The 27,820-nt window shown below is 42.2% G+C and overlaps 1 protein-coding gene across 1 annotated transcript; it reads right to left on the bottom strand.

The window, feature by feature from the left end:
• LOC106578587 (divergent protein kinase domain 1C) lies at positions 1 to 27,820 on the bottom strand. Its single transcript, XM_014157573.3, has 4 exons — positions 27,061 to 27,820; positions 14,955 to 15,638; positions 10,550 to 10,714; positions 1 to 6,096 (listed from the first exon to the last, which is right to left on the bottom strand). Exons 1-4 carry the CDS (start codon positions 27,274 to 27,276, stop codon positions 5,836 to 5,838), a joined length of 1,326 nt encoding a protein of 441 aa, XP_014013048.1. The 5' UTR covers positions 27,277 to 27,820; the 3' UTR covers positions 1 to 5,835.

Below are 27,820 nucleotides of genomic sequence, written 5' to 3'. Positions count from 1 at the left end.
TCAGATATTTTGTTTATTTATACAAAAACTTAATGTGTTAACACTGCTTCATCTAATAGCACAACCAAATGACTTGGATTTCAGTTGAGATTACATTAAAGTACATGGTATAAGTGATCAATGCCGTTTGAGATTCTGTGCAGATTATTCTAGCAATTGTGAAGATTTCCACAGACCTTCGACCCTGAACATGCACACTTTTTATGATTACGTAAGAAGGCATTTGTGTTACAGTAACATCAAAATGTGGCCATGGATGTGTTACTCATTTTAAGGTTGAATAAATACTGTTACATTAGTTTGTAAGACAGCCTTAACATTAGGCTATTTATTTATTATTATTTCAAAAGTATTATTGAATTGTGTATGATCAGTCGCGTGTATTCATGGATGCCAAGGGAAGCCATGCTTCCACCAAAAATTTACCACCAAAAAAACGAACAAAAAAATGTGTCTCTGTGTTTCTTAATTTTCCTCCGATTCGCATGAGGCTGAATAGATCTCACTTGAGAAAGCATTCGAGCGAGCGAAACAGTACCCCTCTGTATGTGTAGGCCATCTATCTGATGCTGTCTGGTCAAAACGAGTATGACATTGTTGCCGCCCCTAGCAATGAATGCAAGGGAAGCCACCGAGCATTTCCCCTCTCTTGATAAAAAAATCTACAAAATAATAGCAAATCAGCATTAAGCTAAACTGAGTGAGCTCAACTGTGAATGGTCCTGGTGCACAAAATAAGTGTCATGTGAAGCCAGTTTGGATTTGGCTTCTCACCAATCACATCAAAAGCCAAACATCATTGACAGAAAAAAATGGAAATGTTGCATCTCATTGTGTCATTATTCTCTGTTGGCTAGCTAAAATTGTCCTTTTCCTAAATTAGCGATGGATGGAGATAGAGATTTGGACTTGATGCTTTACTTAATTATCCGTACTGGCCAATGATTATAACAATGACTCTGATCCAACCAGAGACTCATACATTGTGCCACTGGCCTGAGAGGATGTAATTTCAATATGTATCTAGATGTAGTAGGCTAATGTTAACTAAAAGAAGTTAGGCTAATGAGCAAGCATTTTAGCCAGGTAGTTAAGGACAACAAAAAGTCATTCATCCCCCTTGGTGTTTTTCATATTATGTTGCATTACAACCTGTAATTTAAATAGATTTTTATTTAGATTTCATGTAATGGTCCAAATTGGTGAAGTGAAATTAAAAAAATTACTTGTTTAAAAAAATTCATAAAAATAAAAACAGAAAACTGGTGAGTGCATATATATTCACCCCTTTTGCTATGAAAACCCTAAATAAGATCTGTTGCAACCAATTACCTTCAGAAGTCACATAATTTTTTAAATAAAGTCCACCTGTGTTCAATCTAAGTGTCACATGATCTGTCACATGATCTCAGTATACATACACCTGTTCTGAAAGTCCCCAGAGTCTGCAACACCACTAAGCAAGGGGTACCACCAAGCAAGCGGCACCATGAAGGCCAAGGAGCTCTCCAAACAGGTCAGGGACAAAGTTGTGGAGAAGTACAGATCAGAGTTGGGTTATAAAAAAATATCAGAAACTTTGAACATCCCACGGACCACCATTAAATCCATTATAAAAAAATGGAAAGAATATGGCACCACAACAAACCTTCCAAGAGAGGGCCGCCCACCAAAACTCACAGACCAGGCAAGGAAGGCATTAATCAGAGAGGCAACAAAGAGACCAAAGATAACCCTGAAGGAGCTGCAAATCTGTCCATAGGACCACTTTAAGCCGTACACTCCACAGAGCTTGGATTTACAGAAGAGTGGCCATAAAAAAGTTATTGCTTAAATAAAAAAATAAGCAAACACGTTTGGTGTTCGCCAAAAGGCATGTGGGAGACTCCCCAAACATATGGAAGAAGGTACTCTGGTCAGAAGATACTAAATTTGAGCTTTTGGCCATCAATGAAAACGCTATGTCTGGCGCAAACCCAACACCTTTCATCATCCCGAGAATACCATCCCCACAGTGAAGCATGGTGGCGGCTGCTTCATGCTGTGGGGATGTGTTTCATTGGCAGGGACTGGGAAACTGGTCAGAATTGAAGGAATGATGGATGGAGATAAATACATGGAAAGTCTTGAGGGAAACCTGTTTCAGTCTTCCAGAAATTTGAGACTGGGACGGAGGTTCAACTTCCAGCAGGACAATGACCCTAAGCATACTGCTAAAGCAACACTTGAGTGGTTTAAGGGGAAATATCTAAATATCTTGGAATGGCCTAGCCAAAGCCCAGACCTCAATCTAATTGAGAATGTGTGGTATGACTTAAAGAATGCTGTACACCAGCAGAACCCATCCAACTTGAAGGAGATGGAGCAGTTTTGCCTTGAAGAATGAGCAAAAATCCCAGTGGCTAGATGTGCAAAGCTTATAGAGACGTGACCCAAGAGACTTGCAGCTATAATTGCTGCAAATGGTGGCTCTACAAAGTATTGACTTTGGGGGGGTGAATAGTTATGCACGCTCAAGTTATCAGTTTTTTTGTCTTATTTCTTGTTTGTTTCACAATAAAAAATATTTTTCATCTTCAAAGTGGTAGGCATGTTGTGTAAATCAAATGAAACAAACCCCCCCAAAAATCTATTTTAATTCCAGGTTGTAAGGCAGCAAAATAGGAAAAATGCCAAGGGGGTGAATACTTTCGTAAGCCACTCTACTGTATGGCAGGTTCATAGACCATTTCGTCAACATAAAAGAGAAGAGGATGGCATTGGCATTTTCATAGAAGTAGGGTGAGTCAACGGATGTTTCTCAATATGCATACTATTGTGCTCCACACTCTCATGCTCTGAGTGTATTCTCCTACGACCCTCTCTTTTTCTATTTAAAAAATAAACACATTTATTTAACCTTTATTTAACTAGGCAAGTCCGTTAAGAACACATTAACAATGATGGCCTGCCCCGGCCAAACCTGGGCGACGCTGGGCCAATTGTGCACCGCCCTATGGGACACCCAATCACGGCCGGATGTGATACAGCCTGAGAAGCACTCACACTCCCCCTACTGTATTACCTCACTCTTCACCTCCCCATTCACTGATCCTTCTTCTAGCCAGGACAATGGCAACAATAGACGAAACAAGATGTACACAAAGCAAACATTCTACTTCATAATTATCAGCTAGATGTGTGAACCGTAATAATCTAGCTAGCCAGCTAGTTAAATGGGCACAAATGACCTAAAATGAATGTTACGCAAGGTAGATGTGCATTTTTCGTGGCTAGCTGGCTTGCCAGTTAGCCCTATTGACCTATGAACTTACCCATTCACTGAACCGTCTTTCAAACAGGACAACAGCAACAGAGACGAAACAAGATACACAAAACATCCATTTTACTTCATAATTATCAGCTACAGTAGTTGCAGTGCATTCGGAAAGTATTCAGAGCCCTTTGCTTCTTCCACATTTTGTCACGTAACAGCCTTATTCTTAAATTGATTAAATAAAAAAAATCCTCATCAATCTACACATAAAGCGAAAACACGTTTTTGGAAATGTTGGCACATTTATTACAAATTATAAACAGAAATACATTTTTTACATAAGTATTCAGACCCTTTGCTATGAGACTCAACATTGAGCTCAGGTGCATCCTGTTTCCATTGATCATCCTTGAGATATTTCTACAACTTGATTGGAAAGGCACACACCTGTATTTATACTTGTACGGTCCCACACTTGTCAGTGCATGTCAGAGCAAAAACCAATCCATGAGGTCACAGGAATTGTCAGTAGAGCTCAGAGACAGGATTGTTTCAAGGCACAGATCAGGGGAAGGGTACCAAAAATGTCTGCAGCATTGAAGGTCCCCAAGAACACAGTGGCCTCTATCATTCTTAAATGGAAGCAGTTTGGAACCACCAAGACTCTACCTAAAGCTGGCCGCCCGGCCAAACTGAGCAATCGAGGGAGAAGAGCCTTGGTCAGGGAGGTAACCAAGAACACGATGGTCACTCTGACAGAGCTCTAGAATTTCAGCAAATGTATAAAAATAACAGGAGGCGCCTGACCTCAATTTCTAGTCTCATAGAAAAGGGTCTGAATACTTATGTAAATAAGGTATTTCAGTTTTTAATTTTTAAAAATGTAAAAAATATTTTTGCTTTGTCATTAAGGGGTATTGTGTGTAGATTGATTAGGAAACAAATATATTTAATCCATTTTAGAATAAGGCTGTAACTTAACAAAATTAGGAAAAAGTCAAGGGGTCTGAATTCTTTCCGAATGCACTGTAGGTTGCAATATGGCTTTTTTGGAGGGGGTTCCTCTGTGATTTTACCCACACACCGCTAGTGTGTTTGGGAAAGGGAAAAGGGGATACCTAGTTTGGTTGACATTGTATCCAAATACCAACATTTAAAGGATATGCATCTACTGCTTAGATAGTTAGATCTGAGCCACTGGCTTAATCCTATTATTTTATTTCTTTAACAATTAATTTTGGTTGAGATGGAGACGTGAATCTTCATATAATTTGTTAACTTGTTGACAAATAGACTATTTAACATGCATCGCAATCAAATATCAACATTTGAAGGAGACGTTTCTTTTTCTTGGATATATCCATCTGTGCCACTGAGTCTGGCATTAATTCCAGTTTCTCTACAAATTAATAATTGATATGTTGGATTCAAGTCTCCTTTTCAACCAAAAAAAATGCACCATGTCATTTAGGTTAAAAGTTGGGTGAAAAAAATACAAAATGCCCTTACTTTGATGACATTTTGCAAATACAATTTGTTTTCACGTCCTCACAGATTTTTGGGGTTGAAATTACATGGAAACAATGTTGATTCAACCAGTTTTTCAACCATATCCCCAGTGGGATATCCCTAGGGTTTCAAGCTTTAGATGATTTTAAATGGAATCTACAAGTTAGTAATAATTGTGTTGTATTCACTTCTCTATCTCAACCAAAAATCAAAAGTTAAAGTCAAATCAAACTTTAAACAGTTTCACTTGATTTAATCCGATATTTTTACTTACGTTTTTGGTTGAGATGGAGATTTAGATGTGTTTTGCCCCCCCTCCCTCCCATCCCACCCTCCCTTCCTGTCCAAAGCCTGTTCTTCATCTTATTTCCTCTCCCTGTCTTGTGGTGAACCAGCTGGAGAACCTAGGGAACCAGATTTCTTTGGAAGCTAAGGCCACTGAAGAAAGAAGGGGAGTACTTGCACAGCAGCATCGCCATTTCCATTGGAACAGGCGACCAGGCCGGATGGTGGGAACCAAGCGCAGTTTCTGAAATATGCTTCTCCCCGTCCATTAGCCTGGAAAGTGTTGACATGTTACTTGAAACAAAAGGTGGACCTGACAACAGGCAGCTGTGGTTTCGGCTAGTGGATCACAAGCGGGTGCATGACTACAAACCTTTCGTTCAGACAGACATTGCGAAACATTTTCAAAAAGCTCTAGAGTGATCATGAGATCATAGGCCGACTGTACAAAAGGGTCAAAAGAAAGTTTCTGCATTTATTTGAGGTAAAGATGACTCAAATAGATTGACCACTTGCTTGATAGACCACCAATTATTGGCAGATGCTACAGTACTACCTCTGAAACTGCCATAGTCTGCTTACTATAGGTTCTAAAGGCACATAGTCAGTGCTACCACCATCAGTGCATCTTTTGTCACTTCAACAACCAGTATCATCCAGTCCTCAGGAACCACCTCACAAAATGCAAAACATCAAAACGTTAAATAAGTGTCTCATGAAGCCAATACAGTTGGTTTCTCCACTGTATCGTTTTTGTGAGGGTGAACAGTGCAATGCTTCAGAAGTTAAGAGCTGTGAGGGTGAATGCCCTCGCCATCTTCGCCCCCTTCGCCCCAATGCTCAGAGGATGTCCCCTGGTGGAGGAGGCCCGTGAGGAGGTCCAGCAGCCGCTTCTGGACAGCCCGGTCTTGCTCCTCGTCCTCACCCCCCACAGTCTTGACACACTCCTGCACCACCCGCTGGAGGTCCACCTGGAGGGGGAGGCCCGCCTTGGCGCCCAGCAGCGTGGGAGAGAACCAGGGCCTAAAGATCTTCTCACAGATCACCTGTCCAGAGCAGAAGAGGGGGTGACAGACCAGAATGGAGTGAAGAAAGGAGGAGAGAAGAGGGTGTGACAGTGAGAGACCCAAGAGGAAAGGGGCTAACAGAAAGTAGAGAGAAATGGTTCTTATTTAATTATCACTGGGGTCATTATCAGTCATATTCTTATTACACGCCAATTTGAAGGGGACAAAAGCCACCCAGACACAAATCCCCTCCTTGACCCCTGCAATCGTTAAAAGACAAAGCCTCTATTGTCTCCTGGATGGCAGGCAGTACAATGGAGAGGTAGGGGTCAGCGAGGGTTACGATAAGTGATCAGAAGTGGAGGAAAGGTGTCGCAGCAGCCACCTGTGGCCTTGAGGTGGACCTGGTGTAATCACGTAAACGACATTGTCTGGGAGCTATCCACTTCTCCAGTGCATCCGGCAGTGTGAGTGACAACAGTATGCCCATTTATCAATTGGATGCGCAGTATGTCAAAGACTAGGTATTGACTCAAGGCTGGTATTCAAACAAACTCAGATCTGCGAACTTTGTACTGCATTTACTTTTGGGTTGGGATTCAATCTGATTGCAGATGTGGACAATATGCCATTTAAAGGTAATTTCCGATTGAGCCTGACATGTGCAGCGTTCACCATGAATGTGGTCTCCACGAACACAGAAACATTGCCTTTATAACGTGCATTGCCGGAAGAATGCAATCGGATTGGATCCCGGCCTTAAGGGTGATATGCGTGTGATCTCCGCGAATGTCTGGGAAATTATATTTAAAAATGTATTTCCGTGTGCAAGGCATTAATAATCTGCATTAGATTACATCCTTTACAATTTGTGTTTTATTTGGATCTATGCCCCTTGACGCTAATGATACTTGTAATGTGTAAACGTAACTTGCAACAATTTCAAAGATTTTACTGAGTTACAGTTCATATAAGGAAATCAGTCAATTGAAATAAATTCATTAGGCCGTAATCTATGGATTTTACATGACTGGGAACATAGATATGCATCTGTTGATCACAGATGCCTTTAAAAAAAAAAGTAGTGGCATGGATCAGAAAACCAGTCAGTATCTGGTGTGACCACCATTTGCCGCATGCAGCGCAACACATCTCTTTCGCATAGAGTTGATCAGGCTGTTGAAATTGGCCTGTAGAATGTTGTCCCACTTCTCTTCAATGGCTGTGAGAAGTTGCTTGATAATGGCAGGAACTGGAACAACCTGTCGTACACGTTGATCCAGAGCATCCCAAACATGCTTAATGAGTGACATGGCTGGTGAGTATAAAGGCAATTGAAGAACTGGGACATTTTCAGCTTCTGGGGATTATGTACAGATCCTTGCGACATGGGGCCATTCATTATCATGCTCAGGCGAAGGAATGGCACAACAATGGACCTCAGGATCTCGTCACTGTATCTCTGTGCATTCAAATTGCCATCAATAAAATGCAATTGTGTTCGTTTTCCATCGCTTATGCCTGCCCATACCATAACCCCACCGCCACCATGGGGCACTCTGTTCACAACGTTGACATCAAGAAACCGCTCGCCCACGCAACATCATATACACTGTCTGCCATCTGCCTGGTACAGTTGAAACCGTGATTCATCTGTGAAGAGCACACTTCTCCAGTGTGCCAGTGGCCATTGAAGATGAGCATTTTCCCACTGAAGTTGGTTACGACGCCAAACTGCAATCAGGTCAAGACCCTGGTGAGGATAATGAGCATGCAGATGAGATTCCCTGAGATGGTTTCTGAGTTTGTGCAAAACATTTTGGTTGTGCAAACCCACAGTTGTTTCATCAGCTGTCTGGGTGGTTGGTCTCAGACGATCCCGCAGGTGAAGAAGATGGATGTGGATGTGCTGGGCTGACATGGTTACACGTAGTTTGTGGTTGTGAGGCCGGTAGGACGTACTGCCAAATTCTCTAAAACAACATTGGGGTCGGCTTATGGTATAGAAATTAATATTACATTTTATAGCAACAGGTGGACATTCCTGCAGTCAGCATGCCAATTGCACTCACTGAAAACTTGAGAAATCTGTGGCATTGTGTTGTGTGACAAAACTGCACATTTTAGAATGGCCTTTCATTTCCCCCAGCACAAGGTGCACCTGTCTAATGATCATGCTGTTTAATCAGCTTCTTGTTATTCCACACCTGTCAGATTGATAGATTATCTTGGAGAAGGAGAAGTGCACGCTAACAGGGATGTAAACAAATTTATGCACAAAATTTGAGAGAAATAAGCTACAGTTAAAAGTCAGAAGTTTACATACATACACTTAGGTTGGAGTCATTAAAACTCGATTTTCAACCACTCCACAAATTTCTTGTTAACAAACTATAGTTTTGGCAAGTCGGTTAGGACATCTACTTTGTGCATGACACAAGTCATTTTTCCAACAATTGTTTACAGACAGATTATTTCACTTATAATTCACTGTATCACAATTCCAGTGGGTCAGAAGTTTACATACACTAAGTTGACTGTGCCTTTAAACAGCTTGGAAAATTCCAGAAAATGATGCCATGGCTTTAGAAGCTTCTGATAGGCTAATTGACATCATTTGAGTCAATTGGAGGTGTACACGTGGATGTATTTCAAGGCCTACCTTCAAACTCAGTACTTGACATCATGGGAAAATCAAAAGAAATCAGCCAAGACCTCAGCAAAACAATTGTAGACCTCCACAAGTCTGGTTCATTCTTGGGAGCAATTTCCAAATGCCTGGAGGTACCACGTTTATCTGTACAAACAATAGTATGCAAGTATTGTCACGGCTTTCTTCGTCGGACGACGATATAGCGAAATCGTCGTCTGAAATGGTGGACCAATATGCAGCAGAGTTGGTGTTCATTTTCTTAATTTATTTTACGAACGTTGAACACGAAAAAAACAAGAAAACAATAAGCACGACAAATGACAGTTTTGCAGGCTATACATAAACACGCAATGCAAAAACAATCTCCCACAAATACAAGACAAACACACCCAACTAATATAGGACTTCCAATCAAAGGCAACACCAAACAGCTGCCTTCAATTGGAAGTCCACCCCAATTAACTCAACATAGAAACACACTCACTAGACTACACATAGAAATACATAAACATAGACCATAACTCAAAACCCGGAAATAATACATCAAACGCCCTCATAACTAACACACCACCCTGAACCACATAAAACAAATACCCTCTGCCACGTCCTGACCAAACTACAATAACAATTAACCCTTATACTGGCCAGGACGTGACAAGTATAAACACCGTGGGACCACGCAGCCATCATGCCACTCAGGAAGGAGACGCGTTCTGTCTCCTAGAGATGAACGTACTTTGGTGCGAAAAGTGCAAATCAATCCCAGAACAACAGCAAAGGACCTTGTGAAGATGCTGGAGGAAACAGGTACAAAAGTATCTATATCAACAGTAAAACGAGTCCAATATCGACATAACCTGAAAGGCCGCTCAGCAAGGAAGAATCCACTGCTCCAAAACCGCCATAAAAAAAGCCAGACTACGGTTTGCAACTGCACATGGGGACAAAGATCATACTTTTTGGAGAAATGTCCTCTGGTCTGATAAAAAAAAAAATAGAATGGTTTGGCCATAATGACCATCGTTATGTTTGGAGGAAAAAGGGGGAGGCTTGCAAGACGAAAAACACCATCCCAACAGTGAAGCACGGGGGTGGCAGCATCACAAAATAGATGGCATCATGAGAATGGAAAATTATGTGGATATATTGAAGCAACATCTCAAGACATCAGTCAGGAAGTCAAAGCTTGGTCGCAAATTGGTCTTCCAAATGGACAATGACCCAAAGCATACTTCCAAAGTAGGACAACAAAGGACCACAAAGACAACAAAGTCAAGGTATTGGAATGGCCATCACAAAGCCCTGACCTCAATCCTATATAACATTTGTGGGCAGAACTGAAAAAGTGTGTGCGAGCAAGGAGGCCTACAAACCTGACTCAGTTAAACCAGCTCTGTCAGGAGGAATTGTCAAAATTCACCCAATTTATTGTGGGAAGCTTGTAGAAGGCTACCCGAAACGTTTGACCCAAGTTAAACAATTTAAAGGCAATGCTACCAAATACTAATTGAGTGTATGTAGACTTTTGACCCACTGGGAATGTGAAGCTGAAATACATTTCTCTCTGTACTATTATTCTGACATTTCACATTTTTAAAATAAAGTGGTGATCCTACCTGACCTAAAACAGGGAATTTTTACTAGGATTAAATGTCAGGAATTGTGAAAAACTGAGTTTAAATGGATTTGGCTAAGGTGTATGTACATTTCCAACTGTATTTGTACGTATATATCATTTCTGGGATCTTTAATTTCAGCTCATTAAACATGGGACCAACAATATTTTTTTGTTCATTATAGTATGGAATACCGTTCATATTTCGATGCAACCATACATACCTGCAGGTTGCTATTTCTCCGCTTTGAGCTGCACTTGTTCGTCTTCATGTTGCATTTTGATATGCAGTCAAAGAAGTTGCAGTCATCGTCGTTAGTGCAGTTCTGCTCGAGAATGTCTCGCATTTTGGGCTCGAAGAAAGCCATGTCCACATCTATAGCCACCACCTGCAGAATGGCACAGAGAGAGGTGAGTAAGTGCCGGAGTCTCGTGAAGTTGCATTGCTGCCAACTCCGGAGCTCACACTGACCACAGAGGCAAGGTGTCACGGCTGTCTGAAGAATGGGACCAAAGCACAGTGTGTGTATCGTTCCACATTTTATTAAAACTGTGAAACTATGCAAGACATACTAATAAACAAAAACAACAAACCTTGACAAAGAGGTGCAACATACACTTACTCAAAATAATCTCCCACAAAACCTAGTGGGAAAAACAACAACTTAAATATGATCCCCAATTAGAGACAACGATGACCAGCTGCCTCTAATTGGAGATCATCCAAAAAACAACAACATAGAAATACAGAAACTAGACAAAACCCCATCATAGAAAAAAGAAACTAGAACCAATATAGATATAAATAAACTAGACAAAACCCCCTGTCACGCCCTGACCTACTCTACCATAGAAAATAAAAGCTTTCTATGGTCAGGACGTGACAGTACCCCCCCAAAAGTGCGGACTCCGAACGGACAACCTTAAACAAAAACAAAAACAGGGAGGGTTAGGGTGGGTGTCTGATGTCGGTGGCGGCTCTGGTGCAGGACGAAGAATCTTCACATCCCACGGATCCTCCTGCATCGGAGGCGGTTCTGGTGTGGGACGAAGAACCCTCATATCCTGCTTATCCGCCAGCATAGGAGGCGGCTCCGGTTCGGGGCGTAGCCCCCGCTCTGCCAGCTGATCACTCCGCTTTTGTGTCACCGGACCGTGGATCATCGCCGGAGGCTCCGAACTGCAGACCACCGCTGGAGACTCCGAACTGCGGGCCGCCGCTGAGACTGCGGACTGCGGGCCGACGCTGGAGACTGCGGACTGCGGGCCGCCGCTGGAGACTGCGGACTGCGGGCCGCCGCTGGAGGCTCCGGACCGCCGCTGGAGGCTCCGGACTGCGGGCCACCGTGGGAGGCTCCGGACTGGGAACTGTCGCCGGAAGCTCTGGACTGGGAACTGTCGCCGGAAGCTCTGGACTGGGAACTGTCACCGGAAGCTCTGGACTGGGAATGTGCACTGGAGGCCTGATGCGTGGGGGTGGCACAGGTGGCGCCAGACTGATAACACACACCTCAGGGCGAGTGCGGGGAGCAGGACACCCCGGACTGGGCAGGCGCACTGGAGGCCAGATGCATGGGGCTGGCACAGGTGGCGCAAGACTGGTAACACGCACCTCAGGGCGAGTGTGGGGAGCAGGAACAGGACACACCGGACTGGAGAGGCTCACCGAAGGCCTAGTGCGTGGAGCCGGGACAGGTGGCCCCAGACTGGTGACACGCACTTCAGGGCGAGTGCGAGGAGCAGGCACAGGGCGTACTGGGCTGTGGAGGTGCACTGGAGGTCTGGAGCGTAGGGCTGGCACAATCCGTCCTGGCTGGATGCTCACTTTAGCCCGGCAAGTGCGGGGCGCTGGCACAGGACGCACTGTGCTGTGAATGCGCACTGGAGACACCGTGCGTATCACAGCAAAACATGGTCCCTGACAGGTCACACGCTCCCTAAAGCGAGTGCGTGGAGGAGACACAGGACGTACCAGACTGGGGAGGCGCACTGAAGGCCAGATGCATGAAACTGGTGCATATGACACTTGACTGGTGTCATGCTCCTCAGCATGCCCGCTCTGCAGCGCTCTCAATGCCAACACCTCTCTTTGGAATCTTGCGTCGAGTTCCTCACTCATCTCCCTGACTGGCTCTGGTTCACCCCTCGGCTCTCCACGGTAAGCATGAGGAGTTGGCTCAGGTCCCAAACCTGACTCCACAAAACTCCCCGTGTGCCCCCCCCCAATTTTTTTGGGGGGGGCTGCCTCTCGTACTTGCCTTGATGGTATAACGCCTCGTAATATCGCCGTTCTGCTCTCGCTGCTTCAATCTCCTCCTTTGGACGGCGATACTCCCCTTCCTGCCTCCAGGGTCCTTTCCCGTCCAATATTTCCTCCCATGTCCATTCCTGTTTACCACGCTGCTTGGTCCTTTGGTGGTGGGAGATTCTGTCACAGCTGTCTGAAGAATGGGACCAAAGCACAGCGTGTGTATCGTTCCACATTTGATTAAAACTGTGAAACTACGCAAGACATACAAATAAACTAATTAACAAAAACAACAAACCGTGATGAAGAGGTGCAACATACACTTACTCAAAATAATCTCCCACAAAACCTAGTGGGAAAAACAACAACTTAAATATTATCCCCAATTAGAGACAACGATGACCAGCTGCCTCTATTGGAGATCATCCCCCCCAAAATAAACATAGAAATACAGAAACTAGACAAAACCCCCAACATAGAAAAAAGAAACTAGAACCAACATAGACATAAATAAACTAGACAAAGCCCCCTGTCCCGCCCTGACCTACTCTACCATAGACAATAAAAGCTTTCTATGGTCAGGACGTGACACAAGGATTCAATAGTCAAATGTATTAGGCCTATCCTTGCTTACATCCACTACTTTCAGTCTTGCTTTTGCCCTTTCATCCATCTCCCTATTCCACTGTCTGAAAAACACGTTTTTAAAGGGAGGGTAATAAATCAAGAACAACCAAATTGTAAATTTTCCTGTTGGATATATTTGGAATTTGTCATTGACGTGATCATAGAGAAAAAAACATCTTAATTTTCTCTCACGTTGCTGTTTAAGGGAGTTGCTGTTTTATATGCATGGCTTGATATGTTCGTCCTCTTTGCAAGAGATGGCTCGTGAAGAATGACTCCACTGCAGCACTTCATGTCAGCTACAGCTGATTTATGGCAGAACACGCCACCAAATAAATAAAACCTGTCACTGTCGAATCTTGGAAGGTCTTAGTGATCAGCAAAAATAAGAGACAATAAGCATACGTAGCGTTTGAAGGAGCTGTAGATCTGACAGACATGATAATAAGTGCTATTCTCAAAGAAGTAAGCCAACCCAATATATACCCCAATATACTTTTAATATATACAATATAGCCCCTAATATACTGTTCACCCCAACATATGTTTAATCCCTCTCAATACCCCCCCCCCATATATAACATAGACATTTCACTTCCTCTGTTTATTATCACATGAGAAAACGGAAGCAGGGATCAGCTGTATCCCCTGGAGCTACATACTTAGAAAAACAGAGAAAGGAGGGATTGAAAGTATACTTTGTTTTAATTTACGGAGCAGCTGAAACATAAACAATAACAAGTCTCCTTTGGATTCGTGTCCTTTCTCCTGGTCTTTGTCCACATTATCACATGAGCTCACGGTTTGTGTAAACCATGATAGGTACAATAATATTATGTTTAATTTCAAACAGTGTAATCTTTTGAACTTCGATGCTTTCAAAAAAGTGTAAATTTACCAGCAACTATTCAGGGAAAAAAACATGATGGAAAAAAGGTTTGCAAACCGGTTTTTCTTCCTAACATTCACTAGCAAAATTAAAGCTTGCATGTTACTTTTTATCTTCAAAGGGTAATTTGCATTGGCATTCTGACCAGCATGCACATTACACACTAAATGATGTCCATATAACAATGGTTATCTCATTAAGGGCCTCATCAAAATAATGTTTTCCAGTCACGAATGCCGCTGCAAAAATGGTAATATGGTGTATAACAATGACGTAATTTTCTCCATCCTAAAATAGGAATAATGATTTCCTTTCAAGCTAAATATGCGTCATAGATACATAATCCAAGCCTACAGACCCTGAAAATAATACATATGTTTTCATTGAGCGGACATTTTTGTTCTTGTGGAAAACAATTAAACAGCCTGAAGCCTCGTCATTCTTTAAACACCGTATTGCTCTCATTAAACTGTTTGCACTCTGCGGATGAATGTGTCGCTGTATTGCGTGGATAAATTAACTAATGCGGATGGGGGCAAAATAGGGTCGGTCTGTGTGTCTTAGTGTGAAAAAGGGAGCTAGATTTCCTAACCTTGTCTTGTTTACACAGGATGAATCTGAAATTCTCCACTAAAGAGAAACATATCTCAGATCTGTGACAGTTACCCAGCAGCCGTTTTGGGACTGTTTTAATGACAGCTTTCCCTTCACGCAAAGCTCCCCTGTTGTTTTGTGTGAGGGAGTCAGCAACTCTTTGCTTTGAAGTGTGTGAGTGTTAGTTGAATGTGTGTCTATGGCTCTACTGTGTGTGTGAGTGTGTGTTCCTTTGCATGCTCAAGTGTGTGTGCAAACGTAGTCGGCTCACCGTAAGGTCCTTCCGGATAGCAAAGTTCTCCGGCTTGATGTCACACAGGTGGAGGCGGTGCGAGAAGTCGTTGTCGAAGCGCCACGCCATGTCCAGGAAGCTGAGGGCGATGCGGTGCACCATGTCCCTCGCCGTCCATGGGCCCGCCGATACCTCCTCCAGCGAGAAGATGTTCTGGTCCCAGGCGTGGCCTGCCGACAGGTACTCCACGGCGTAGAAGTGTCCGCAGGAGCCCAACACCTTCGCTAAGTGGCGGCTGAGGTCCTGCAGCACCCTCAGGAAAGTGTACTCCTCCTGCTGGAGCAGGGACCACAGCGATGCCAGCTCGGCCCGCGAGTAGGTCCGCCCATGCTCCCTAAGCTTCTGGCCCCACAGCGGCGGCAGTGAGGCGTTGCCGCTTATGTCCAGCCCCAGGGAGTTCCTGATCTCCAGGGTGGCGTAGAAGACCACGTCCAGGGGAGAGAGCTCTTCGGCTGGGTCCTGGTACTCCAGGAGGCCCAGGCTTTCATAGGAGGAGAAGTTTTCCAGTTTGGACTTGAGCACCACGGGCGTGCCACGCCACCGGGCCTCGATCACCTTCTTACCATTCTCGTAGTAGAGGCAGCGCCTGTACTCCACCTGGCCGCTTACGCACAGGTCCTCGCACAGGTCACCGGTCAGGGCGCCCTCACGATACTCCTCACACTGGGACAGACAGACAGACAGACATAAACACACACACAGACAAAATGTAATTATTTTTGGTGTACATAATACGGTTGTCATGCGTTTGAGGTACCAACAATTTAGCAGAAAATAGTGGTAATTTTTCAACAAAATGTGATTTGTAGTCCATGTCTCATCCTAATAAGGGAATGGCACTGTGTGATTGTGCTACTGAACCTAAAATGGGCAATTCTGTAAGCATCAGTACATTTGATGCACATTTTTCAGTTGATGGTGAATTATATCACATCACACTTCAGACTCGGCCTCTAACCTGCTCTCAATGTCTCGGATTAGCGAGCAAATGGGATTGTTATAAATCTTGGTGCATAGATGTCGGTCCAGAGGTTGGAAATTATTAGTGTTCCTGGGGGATTAGAGAGAAAATCCCTCTCTGCCCACATTCCAAAGTAAACAGCTGTCATCTTGAGTTGGTCACGATTTCAACAAGATCAGATGCCTAATGGCCTTTACTGGGTGGCATGGCATTAGCACTTTAGCCATAGCCGTGTTTCCCTTATCACCAACCCTCACAATGGTTTATTGGTCCTTCCCCACCCTTTCGTCTGTGGCCTCTCTTACATGTTGCATTGAAATTGCAAGCCTACAAGCCTAGGTCATACTTTATACACAATGTAGTGACACTTTATACACAATGTAGTGACACAATTCATTTTTATTAATCGGTGAAATAACATACATGTAATTCCAAAGTAATTACACTGGTAGTAATTTAAAACAATGCCGCTGAGGACAATTTATTTTCATTACAATTAAGTGTTGTCCATATAGCATAATTATATTTATATTTCACAAAATAAATTAAGAGTCAACAATATTTAATGCACAATATAAATTCCTTGAGTTTCATACTATGGTTCTATTGGAAGACTTTATTGCACTCCAACCTTGCTCTCTGTTAAGCTGGGTGACATCACAAATGAAAGTGGCCTGTCTCAAGCTGTATCATATAGTTTGACGGCCACTGCAGCCAGCTAAAATACCTAAGTGTCCTCCCCTTATCTCCAGAGGGTTGAACTCAAGAGACCCCTGGAATTATTTTGAGTTCCCTAATGTGCCCCTAAAATCTCTCGGCACTATGTAGGCTAACCTGTGCTGTGGCCATAATGTTCCAGCCTAGGCATCTGGCCCCGGACAAATATTTTTTTTTTACCCTTTTCAGTGCGGCTGCCACGTTCCACACGTATATTTTAATTCCCTGTATTTCATGGTACTTGCGTCATTTCGGACTGCAGCTGTTTATACTGTAGCTTCTGTTTGCATGTAAACATTCCCACCATGGTGGTTGGACTGTGTGCAAGTCTGTCATGGTGTTTTACTTGCATTTGTATATGCGTTGGAGTTTACAATGTACATGTAATTGATTGTTGGAGAAACCAATGTATATAAAGACCCCTGTCTGTCTGTAAAGCGTTGAATTGTGATTAATAACGAAATGAATTCCAAATGAACATGGCTTCAGCTATAGTTTATATGTCATACTATCAGTTGTGGATATGTACAGACTAGCCAAATTACAGTACAAAAGCTAAAGTCAATAAATAGCCCTGTTGACGCCCACAGCATGTTCTTTTCGCGTTCCAAATTCTAGCTATTGACAAACAGCAAATTCTCCAGTGAACACTGAGAGTGTTATATCAACACTGAAAGTGTGAAGTCTGTGGACCCATATGCACACCAGAACAATGTTAAATTAACACATTGCTTAGTTTAAAGCCTTAATAAAATATTTCCCTTCTTTTCGAGTAAATTGTAGAGTTACCACCCATGGCTGTATTTGTTAGTGACAGAGACATGGCTGTTGCATTCATGCATTTTTTATCCTATGTACTTCACCAAGTGAGAACCTAAGCAAATATGTTCCACTTTTTTTTTTTTAACAATTAACACAATAACATACTTATTTCATAAGGCCTTATTTTGAGGGCCTAGTTTTACCCTAATACAGGGGCTTTAAACTCATCACTTTGAGCAAAAACCACAAACATAGATATTGAAACAAACTATTCTAAAAATTAATCTGCACTAGAGCAAGCAGGGAAATATGATGATTATAGTTTTGGTTTTGGTTCAAAGTGATGTGTATGAGTTCCAGGCCCCTGTATTAGGGTAAAACTAGGCCCTAAAAATAAGGCCTCATGAAATGTCATTGGTATTGTTTTAAACATTTATTTTTGAATTATAACATATTCACTTAGGATCTCACTTGGTGAATGCAACAACCATGTCTCTGTCACTAACAAATACAGCCATGGTGGTAAGTCTACAATTTGCTTCAAAGGCAAATATTTTAACAAGGCTTTACACTAAGCAGTGTATTAAATTAACATAGTTCAGGAGTGCATATGGGTCCACAGACTCCACCCTTTCAGTGTTGATTTAACACTCTCTGTGTTTATTTTGTTTTAATTAACATTGGAGAATTTTCTGGCAATGAATAAGTGGTTCAAGGGAAACAATACCCTCCAGACTTTGAAGTAGTCCATATCCTTAATGAACCTTTGGTTAACCAGGCAAGACACATCATCATGAATGTAGGGTTTGGATGAAGCAGTGAAAAAATCTGAGGTTTTGTTTGTTTTCTGTACTTTTCCTTCTTTTATATTTTATTTCTCGAAATCCTCAAAAAGACAATGAATAAAGCAAACATCTATTGGCCATCAATCAGAATCAAGGAAATGTTGGCTGAGCAAAACCTGAATTCTGTCTCTGGGGCACATTCCATATTCTAAAGTGCAAATACATTGACCTTAAAAGGCACAACAAAAGCGAATCACATAAGTTTCTGTTTACACCGCTGCAAAGATTGGTCCACTTTATAGGAGAAAATATTTCCCTTTTATTTGCACCATTTACATTGTATTCCTATTCTATGACTGGAATTCAATCAAACAGAAAGAGCCAATGTTTACAAACTACTGCCCATTTACACACACTTTTTACTCTGAAAACCGAAGGCATCTACCTATGAAGAGAGTCTACCTGGAAGTGGCAGTAGGCCTAGGTTTTTACAGTATTCATCATTCTGTAATCGTATTAGGTAATGGGAAATGGAGCTATAGCGTAAAAAATGTAAAATCCCTTACCATGTGTGTAATAACAAACAAATCACTTGGAATTAGATTAGTTTAAATGCATGTTGTACATTTTGTTAGATTCCTGTTATTCAAATAAACTTAAAAACATAATTATTTTGTATAATAAAAAAATTGCACTTTGGGTGCTTATTGAGCTCTCCCTTTGGCGAAGTAATGGTTAAGTCTGGAGTGGACCAGTGTGTCTGTGGTCTGTCGAGCGGAGCGCAGCCCGGCCCAAGCGTTGGTCAGAGTAGGCATGTGGGGAATGTCCTGCAAAAGTAGCCTTAGCTCTACTTAGATTTCTCTCCCTCACAACACTGGAAAACTGAGCCTGAAAACAAAGATCTGCTCAAATATGTTCAGAGAAGACCTTTTGTTCCCATTAGTCGACAGACAATCATATAAATATACGCCGTAGCCTAGATTAAATAGGCCTACATTTGGCTCGAATTGCCAAGCGGGAACAATGTGAGAATTATTTTGGCTCACTCATGGCCAATGTAAGCCAGTACTGTAAATCAAATCAAATCAAATTGTATTGGTTACATACACATGGTTAGGAGATGTTATTGCGAGTGTAGTGAAATGCTTGTGCTTCTAGTTCCGACAGTGCAGCAATATCTTTCAAGTAATCTAACAATTCTACAACAACTACCTAATACACACAAATCTAAGTAAAGGAATGTAATAAGAATATATACATATAAATATATGGATGGGCAATGACCGAGCGGCATAGGCAAGATGCAATGGGTGGTATAAAATACAGTATATACAAATGAGATGAGTAATGTAAGATATGTAAACATTATTAAAGTGGCATTATGAAAGTGGCCAATGATTTCAAGTCTGTATGTAGGCAGCAGCCTCACTGTGTTAATGATGCTGTTTAACAGTCTGATGGCCTTGAGATAGAAGCTATTTTTCAGTCTCGGTCCCAGCTTTGATGCACCTGTACTGATCACACCTTGTGGATGGTAGGGTGGTGAACAGGCAGTGGCTCGGGTGGTTGTTGTCCTTGATTATGTTTTTGGCATTCCTGTGACATTGAGTGCTGTAGGTCTCCTGGAGGGCAGGTAGTTTGCCCCCGGTGATGCGTTGTGCAGACCGCACCAGCCTCTGGAGAGCCCTGCGGTTATGGGAGGTGCAGTTGCCATACCAGGCGGTGATGCAGCCTGACAGGATGCTCTCAATTGTGCATCTGTAAAAGTTTGTGAGGGTTTTAGGTGACAAGCCAAATTTCTTCAGCCTCCTGAGGTTAAAGAGGCGCTTTTGAGCCTTCTTCACCACACTGTCTGTATGGGTGGACCATTTCAGTTTGTCTGTGATGTGTACGCCGAGGAACTTAAACTTAACTTTCCACCTTCTCCATTGCTGTCCCATCAATGTGGATGGGGGGTGCTCCCTCTGCTGATTCCTGAAGTCCACGATCATCTCCTTTGTTTTGTTGACCTTGAGTGGGTGGTTGTTTTCCTGACACCACACTCCGAGTGCCCTTACCTCCTCCCTATAGGTTGTCTTGTCATTGTTGGTAATCAAGCCTACTACTGTTGTCGTCTGCAAACTTGATGATTGAGTTGGAGGCGTGCATGGCCACTCAGTCATGAGGGAACAGGGAGTACAAGAGGGGGCTGAGCACGCACCCTTGTGGGGCCCCAGTGTTGAGGATCAGTGAAGTGAAGAACTTCATGATGAGCTTGGAGGGTACTATGGTGTTGAATGCTGAGCTGTAGTCAATGAACAGCATTCTTACATAGGTACTCCTCATGTCCAGGTGGGATAGGGCAGTGTGCAGTGTGATGGCGATTGCATCATCTGTGGACTTATCGGGGCTACACGCAAATTGAAGTGGGTCTAGGGTGACAGGTAAGGTGGAGGTGATATGTTCCTTGACTAGTCTCTCAAAGCACTTCATGATGACAGAAGTGAGTGCTACTGGGCGATAGTCATTTAGTTCAGTTACCTTTGCCTTCTTGGGTACAGGAACAATGGTGGCCATCTTGAAGCATGTGTGGACAGCAGGCTGGCATAGGGAGAGATTGAATATGTCCGTAAACACACCAGCCAGCTGGTCTGCGCATGCTCTGAGGACGTGGCTAGGGATGCTGTCTGGGCCGGCAGCCTTGCGAGGGTTAGCACGTTTAAATGTCTTACTCACGTCAGCCACAGAGAAGGAGAAGCCCACAGTCTTTGGTAGCGGGCCATGTTGGTGGCACTGTATTATCCTCAAAGCGGGCAAAGAAGGTGTTTAGTTTGTCTGGAAGCAAGACGTCAGTGTCCATCACATGTCTGGTTTTCTATTTGTAGTCCGTGATTGTCTGTAGACCCTGCCACATACGTCTTGTGTCTGAGCCTTTGAATTGTGAGTCCACTTTGTCTCTATACTGACTTTTCACTTGTTTGATTGCCTTGCGGAGGGAATAACTACACTGTTTGTATCCGGCCATATTCCCAGTCAACTTTTCATGGCTAAATGCAGTGGTTCGCGCTTTCAATTTAGCGCGAATGCATAGTGGTAACATAATTGATATTATTGTTGTGTGGAGTGTGAATTTGGGTGGACATTGTGTTTATTCATTTTAAAATGGAGAAGAGCAACAAATGCATACATTTTGAGGGCACTGAGTGGGTTGCCTGTTTTACAAGAAGTTCAGTTCACTGGGAGTAATAGTTTCCCAAAATTATGTTTGCACTATACACAACATCATTGCTGCTTGTTGGACTCAAACTAAACCAAATTATTCAGTGGCCTGAATAATGTTACATTAATTGATAGTTTAGCTCTGTGATTCAAGCCTTCGTCATATTGTTTCTAATCTCAAAAGGCTGGTTTACTAGCACATATATTTACAAATCATGAAAGTTACTACAGATATTATTAAATCATCAAAATCATATCAAAGCTTCTACATCTGCATTGCTTGCTGTTTGCGGTTTTAGGCTGGGCTTTTGTATAAGCACATTGTGACATCTGCTGATGTAAAAAAGGCTTTATAAATACATTTGATTTGACCACAGATATTATATTAATGATTTGTATGGCCTGTTCCATCTCCACAATTAACCAATCATGTTATTCACAATGGCATGACATAAAAGGAACACAATAGCATATTTACAGTTTCTTTACAGATGGTAGAATATATAATGTATACTTTTTCTAACAGTACTGCAATTATCCTATGAAACACAACCATCATTAGAATTCACATTGTCGTGGCCTTGGCAGCATTTCCTATCTCCAGGCAATGGCAATTTATGGCTGGCTAAATGCGTGAATAAATAATTTTAAAAAGCCAAGCTGTAGTGTAAGCGCCAGAGCAGAAAGCTATTAAGGTGTGCAGTAAAAAGCTTAAGGGATTTGTTCAATTAGTAAAGGCTGCCTAAACCACAAATTCCTATTGCCAGCTGAGAGTCAAGATCCCTTGCCATTGTGAGAAGTTGTTCCAAGCAGGATATATGCTTCATCTTTGCAAATCAAGAAACTGTAGATAATCATAGAAATATTGGGACAATGTTAGTCCCTGTGTCTATCGTCAGGATATGGAGCATTTCCATCAAAGTCCGCTCCCAAAGTCACCTACTGCCTTCCCTGTGTGTGGTTATTGTAATATGTTCACAAGGTATCAGTGTAATAGTTTTCATCTAGTAATTCAAAATACCATCAACTGATAAATAATGGTCCAGTGCAGTCAATAACGTGATATTCCTATGTTATATACAGTACCAGTCAAAAGTTTGGACACACCTACTCACTCAAGGGTTTACTTTTTTTTTGTAACTATTTTCTACATCGTAGAATAATAGTGAAGACATCAAAACTATGAAATAACACATATGGAAACATGTAGTAAACAAAAAAGTGTTAAACAAACTCGAGCTGTTCTTGCCATAACATGGACTTGGTCTTTTACCAAATAGGGCTATCTTCTCTATACCACCCCTACCTTGTCACAACACAACTGATTGGCTCAAACGTATTAAGAAGGAAAGACATTTCACAAATTAACTTTTAACAAGGCACACCTGTTAATTGAAATGCATTCCAGGTGAATACCTCATGAAGCTGGTTGAGAGACTGGCAATAGTGTGCAAAGCTGTCATCAAGGCAAAGGGTGGCTACTTTGAAGAATCTCTAATATAAAGTATATTTTGATTCGTGTTTGTTTCTACATGATTCCATATGTGTTATTTCATAGTTTGATGTCTTCACTATTATTCTACGATGTAGAAAATAGTAAAAATAAAGAAAAACCCTTGAATGAGTAGGTGTGTCCAAACTTTTGACTGGTACTGTATATATTTCCACACTATGAGGTTGGAATAATACTGCATAAGAGCTGTTTGAAAAGACTGCCTGACATTTCTGCCTGTTTTGGTTTCATGGAGTTTTGCCCTGTCTGGTGACATCACTGGGCAGTAAATTACTTAATAGACCAGTAAGAAAGAGAGTCCCAAACCTCTTTGCCAATAATAGCTAGTTTGACGTTTCCCCGACCCCACTCAGACCACTCCCAGACAGTCCTAGCAAAAGTATTGCTTTAGAAATTGCTCTTTTTTTAAGGAGCAATTTTTTGGGGACAATTTTAATTGAAAACAATCACAGTAAGGTGTTTAACTTTTACCCCAAAATGATTTGATACTGAGATAAATACAAGTGCATTTAATATACAATTTAGCCTCAAGCCTGTGTTCGCCTCAAGCCACATAATATATCAATTTAGCCCCAAACCTCCTATATGCAACGTCATTTAGATTAGAAGCTAAATAAACTATTAACACATTAATATCTGTACACTTGACCAGAATAAAGAGGTAAATCCTCTAAGTACTGTATGTGGGTACATATGAAACATATCATTGCACAAATGCAAATAAATAGTGATATAATAACTATAATATGTAAGTCGCTCTGGATAAGAGCGTCTGCTAAATGACTTAAATGTAAATGTAATGTAAATGATATATACTGACATCAGACAGAATAGGAACTATCTGTCTGAATGGGAATAAACGCTCAGAGAACAAAAACAGAGGTTGGGTGGTTTTAGTTCTGTCCAGTCAACCTCGGCACACAATGGTCAGTTTGACCTTAAAGAGAGGCTACTTTTTGAGGTTGGCCAACATTAGGTCCTGCAACAATGTCAAAACCAGAACCGACAGACTGTTGGCCTATTGCACTGGGGAGTTTGTCAAAACGGAGTCGCAAAAGCAACCACGGTTTGTCTATTTTGTGCTAATTTCTTGTCTGTCCACATGATATACTGGACTAGCTGCATTTAAAGGGGAATTTAAAAGCATGTTTGGGGTTATTTATGAGGTTAAACATTTAAGCAATTGGCAGAGTAAATGTTGATGGGAGACAATGTGGTTCATGTAATCATAATATGAAATCTAGCTATTATTACCTTGTGTATTTTGTCATATTTTGTGTCATTCAATTAATGGCTGGATAATCAGCAGTAGCTCATTGTGTCAGGTTAGATACTTGTTGTTTAATATTTAGAGGACAGAACATTCCATGGAATCAAAGGTCATTTATCTGACCAAGGCCTTCGCCCCGAGGAGACAGAGGGGTGTAACATTTCCTCTGTGAACTGTCACTGCACTCAAAACTCTGTCAAAAGAAAACACACAACTGTGTGTCATCCATAGAAATTAAAGTCAAAGTTATTTATTGCACAGGTCATTTGGCTGGCATTAATAAATGTCAATTTCAAAGGGATGGTGTTCTTCTATTTTTGTTTCATCAGACCAGAGGACATTTCTCCAAAAAGTACTATCTTTGTCCCCATGTGCAGTTGCAAACCGTAGTCTGGCTTTTTTTATGGCGGTTTTGGAGCAGTGGCTTCTTCCTTGCTGAGCGGCCTATCAGGTTGTCGATATAGGACTCGTTTTTACTGTGGATATAGATACTTGTACCTGTTTCCTCCAGCATCTTCACAAGGTCCTTTGCTGTTGTTCTGGGATTGATTTGCACTTTTTGCACCAAAGTACGTTCACCTCTAGGTGTCACGACTTCCGCCGAAGTTGGTGCCTCTCCTTGTTCGGGCGACCTTCGGCGTTCGACGTCACCGGCTTTCTAGCCTCCACCGATCTATATTTATTTTCCATTTGTTTTGTCTGTATCTTACCCACCTGGTTACCATTTCGTTTGAATTATTTCCCTATTTAACCCTCTGGAGCCATCATGGTTTTGTGAGTGTTAATTGTTGTCAGTTGTCTCGTTTATGTGATTCTGGATTTTCGTTCTCCTTGTTGGAGGATTATTTTGAGTAAAGTTACATTTATTACTCATCTCTGTGTCCTGCGTCTGACTCCGCCTTACCCACATCACCTAGACTCTGACACTAGGAGACAGAGCGCGTCTCCTTCCTGAGCGGTATGATGGCTACGTGGTCCCATGGTGTTTATACTTGTGTAGTATTGTTTGTACAGATGAACGTGGTACCTTCAGGCGTTTGGAAATTGCTCCAAAGGATGAACCGGACTTGTGGAGGTCTACAATTTTTTTCTGAGGTCTTGGCTGATTTCTTTTGATTTTCCCATGATTTCAAGCAAAGAGGCACTGCGTTTGAAGGTAGGCCTTGAAATACATCCACAAGTACACCTCCAATTTGCTCAAATTATGTCAATTAGCCTATCAGAAGCTTCTAAAGCAATGACATCATTTTCTAGAATTTTCCAAGCTGTTTAAAGGCACAGTCAACTTAGTGTATGTAAACTTCTGACCCACTGGAATTGTGATACAGTGAATTATAAGTGAAATAATCTGTCTGTAAACAATTGTTGGAAAAATGACTTATGTCATGCACAAAGTAGATGTCCTAACCGACTTGCCAAAACTATAGTTTGTTAACAAGAAATTTGTGGAGTGGTGGAAAAACGAGTTTTAATGATTCCAACCTAAGTGTATGTAACTGTATATATTATATTATATTTTTTCAGTGCAAGTTGAATTGCCTTTGGAAAAAATGGTGCAAAGCTTTAGAAATCCAGCCCTTTCTGTCTTGTGTGGTTTTGGCAGTGAAGTGATGTTGGTTAGCCAGAATGGGATACATTACTCTATCGTCTTGTTATGATTTGGGTGAGAAATAACAACTTCAGTCTCGGTCTCCACCTACCTGGAAGAGATTTGTGTCTCACTTCCACAAGTGACACACTGAAATTAAATTGAATCACACACTCAATATTGTGTGTAATCTATTGGTTCAAAAGTGCGCTTTATGTGAAAGCTTTAGAACCAAGAAGTAATCCCAGAAAGAATTGCGATTCTTTTGTTTGAGGTTCAGGGCCACTTCTAGAAGTTAAACCCAGATGAGTATCCAATCGTAATTTTATTGAAATACAGCTAAGTCTCACTGTATTGTTTATCAAATCAAGACTTACTCAGGGGAAAAAAGCGTAGAGAAATAAAAACATGGAAAATGTCTAATGCACCATGTCTTACAGTTTTATTACTAACAGCAATCATTTTTGAGAAAATGCCCTCCCCATTAAATGTATTGTCGTGAAATGCCTTGAGGGCTACGGAAAGATGTTGGGGCTGAAACATTAGTCGGTGTACTTGGTAGAGAGCGTGGCAGTGCAGAAATAATTCTGTCTTATAAGTAAACAGAGGGATGGATTGTGGTCTCAGCGCTTCCCTTACGAAAAGAGATTGCAGTCAGAGTGCAGTTGAACTGCAATACACTGTAGTATAACTATCGTTAGAATGCAATATAACTGTAGTAGGCTGCAAATACTTTGTTCAAAATAACACAGCCGACTGCAGTTACTGCACTTTCACTGCAGTTTCAAAACTTCAATATTTTTTGTAAGGTTTAGAGCAAGTTAATTAAAAGGCATATATCTATAGTACAGAGGTTAAGAGTAAGAGAGAGAGAGAGAGAGAGGAGCAACTGAAGGCATTTTTATGTCTACTACTGCTTAGGAAATGCTTCTCAATTGAGTTGTGATGTTTTATTGTTTTTTCCGCTCTACATTCTCATGGTATCCTGTCAATTCGGCTGAATTCCATCAGTGTGTTACTCTGTGAGTGTTGGTTGGTATAATTCAAAAGGTATTTGTCCAAGACAGATAGATGTCAATTGATTAAATAACTTTACCTTGAGAAAATATTTTGAATCTGTCTACTCTACATTATCTTCATGTGTAATATTGTTTGGCTTAGTGTGTGGTTTGTGTTATGTCATACACACACACATTTTACGTTGTGTTTATCAGTATTCACACTAACCTCAAGTTCAGTGTCAACATCAAAATGGAAGTGTGAGTCCGCCGTCTCCATGTACTGTACTCACCACTCTCTGCAGGATCTTCTTGCTCTTGTCGTCTGTGCAGTAGTCGGAGAGGATGGTCCGGTGCACAAACACCAGGCCATTGAGGAACACCCAGGAGCCGAACCAGAGCAGGGCGAACACCAGCGTGCTCCTGCGGCACACCTTCAACCCGAGCCACCTGAGCAGACAGCGCCCCCGCAATGGCTCTGGCCCCATGGCCCTCCGCAATGACCACATCTGTTGACCGCAACCCCCCTTCAACCCCTGGTTAAACCGCTCAGGGGCGAGAGCTAATTAGTCAGCATCCACTCAGCCCGCTTGTCTTGCATCTCTGGTAGAAGTGGTTGTCTGGTGTTGGGGAGCTGCAGGGCTGCTGGTAGGGTCTGTCCTGCTGGGTACATGCTCTTCTGGTTTCTCCTCTCTCTCTCTGCCGCCTGGCAGCTCCCCATGGCTGGCCAGTTGACTGGCTGGCTGATGCTTGTCTGGAGGCCCCCCCCTGCCCCCCTTGAGACAGCTGCTGGTTCTTAAACTCGGGCGCTCTGCCCCATTTGGTTTCCATCTACTGGGCTGCCTTCCCAGCTCCCAGCTCCTTCCTCTTTGTGTGTGTTTTTGTATGTGTGTGTGTTTTTCCTGAATAAGCATAGCCCAGTGCACTGATTGAGAGGCTGTTTTGTGAGAGCACGCACGGCCAGTCAACTGCTCTGAGCACCTCTTCTACGCTACGCTCTTCCTATCAAACTGGAGAGACTCCCCTGCAGTTTTTCTCTCTCTCTCTCTCTCT

The sequence above is a fragment of the Salmo salar genome, chromosome 19, assembly GCF_965601325.2.
Source record: "Salmo salar chromosome 19, fSalSal1, whole genome shotgun sequence".
In the NCBI taxonomy this organism is placed as follows: Eukaryota; Metazoa; Chordata; class Actinopteri; order Salmoniformes; family Salmonidae; genus Salmo; species Salmo salar.
This window is presented reverse-complemented; position numbering and strand designations above follow the sequence as displayed.

Bases quoted from the DNA above. Each gene is read 5' to 3' on its own strand.
- LOC106578587 (XM_014157573.3), bottom strand. From the start codon at position 27,276: ATGTGGTCATTGCGGAGGGCCATGGGGCCAGAGCCATTGCGGGGGCGC. The intron at 15,639-27,060 runs GTGAGTACAGTA...TGTCTGTCCCAG, and splicing joins AGAAGATCCTGCAGAGAGTG to TGTGAGGAGTATCGTGAGGG. The intron at 10,715-14,954 runs GTGAGCCGACTA...GCCATTCTGCAG, and splicing joins CTATCCGGAAGGACCTTACG to GTGGTGGCTATAGATGTGGA.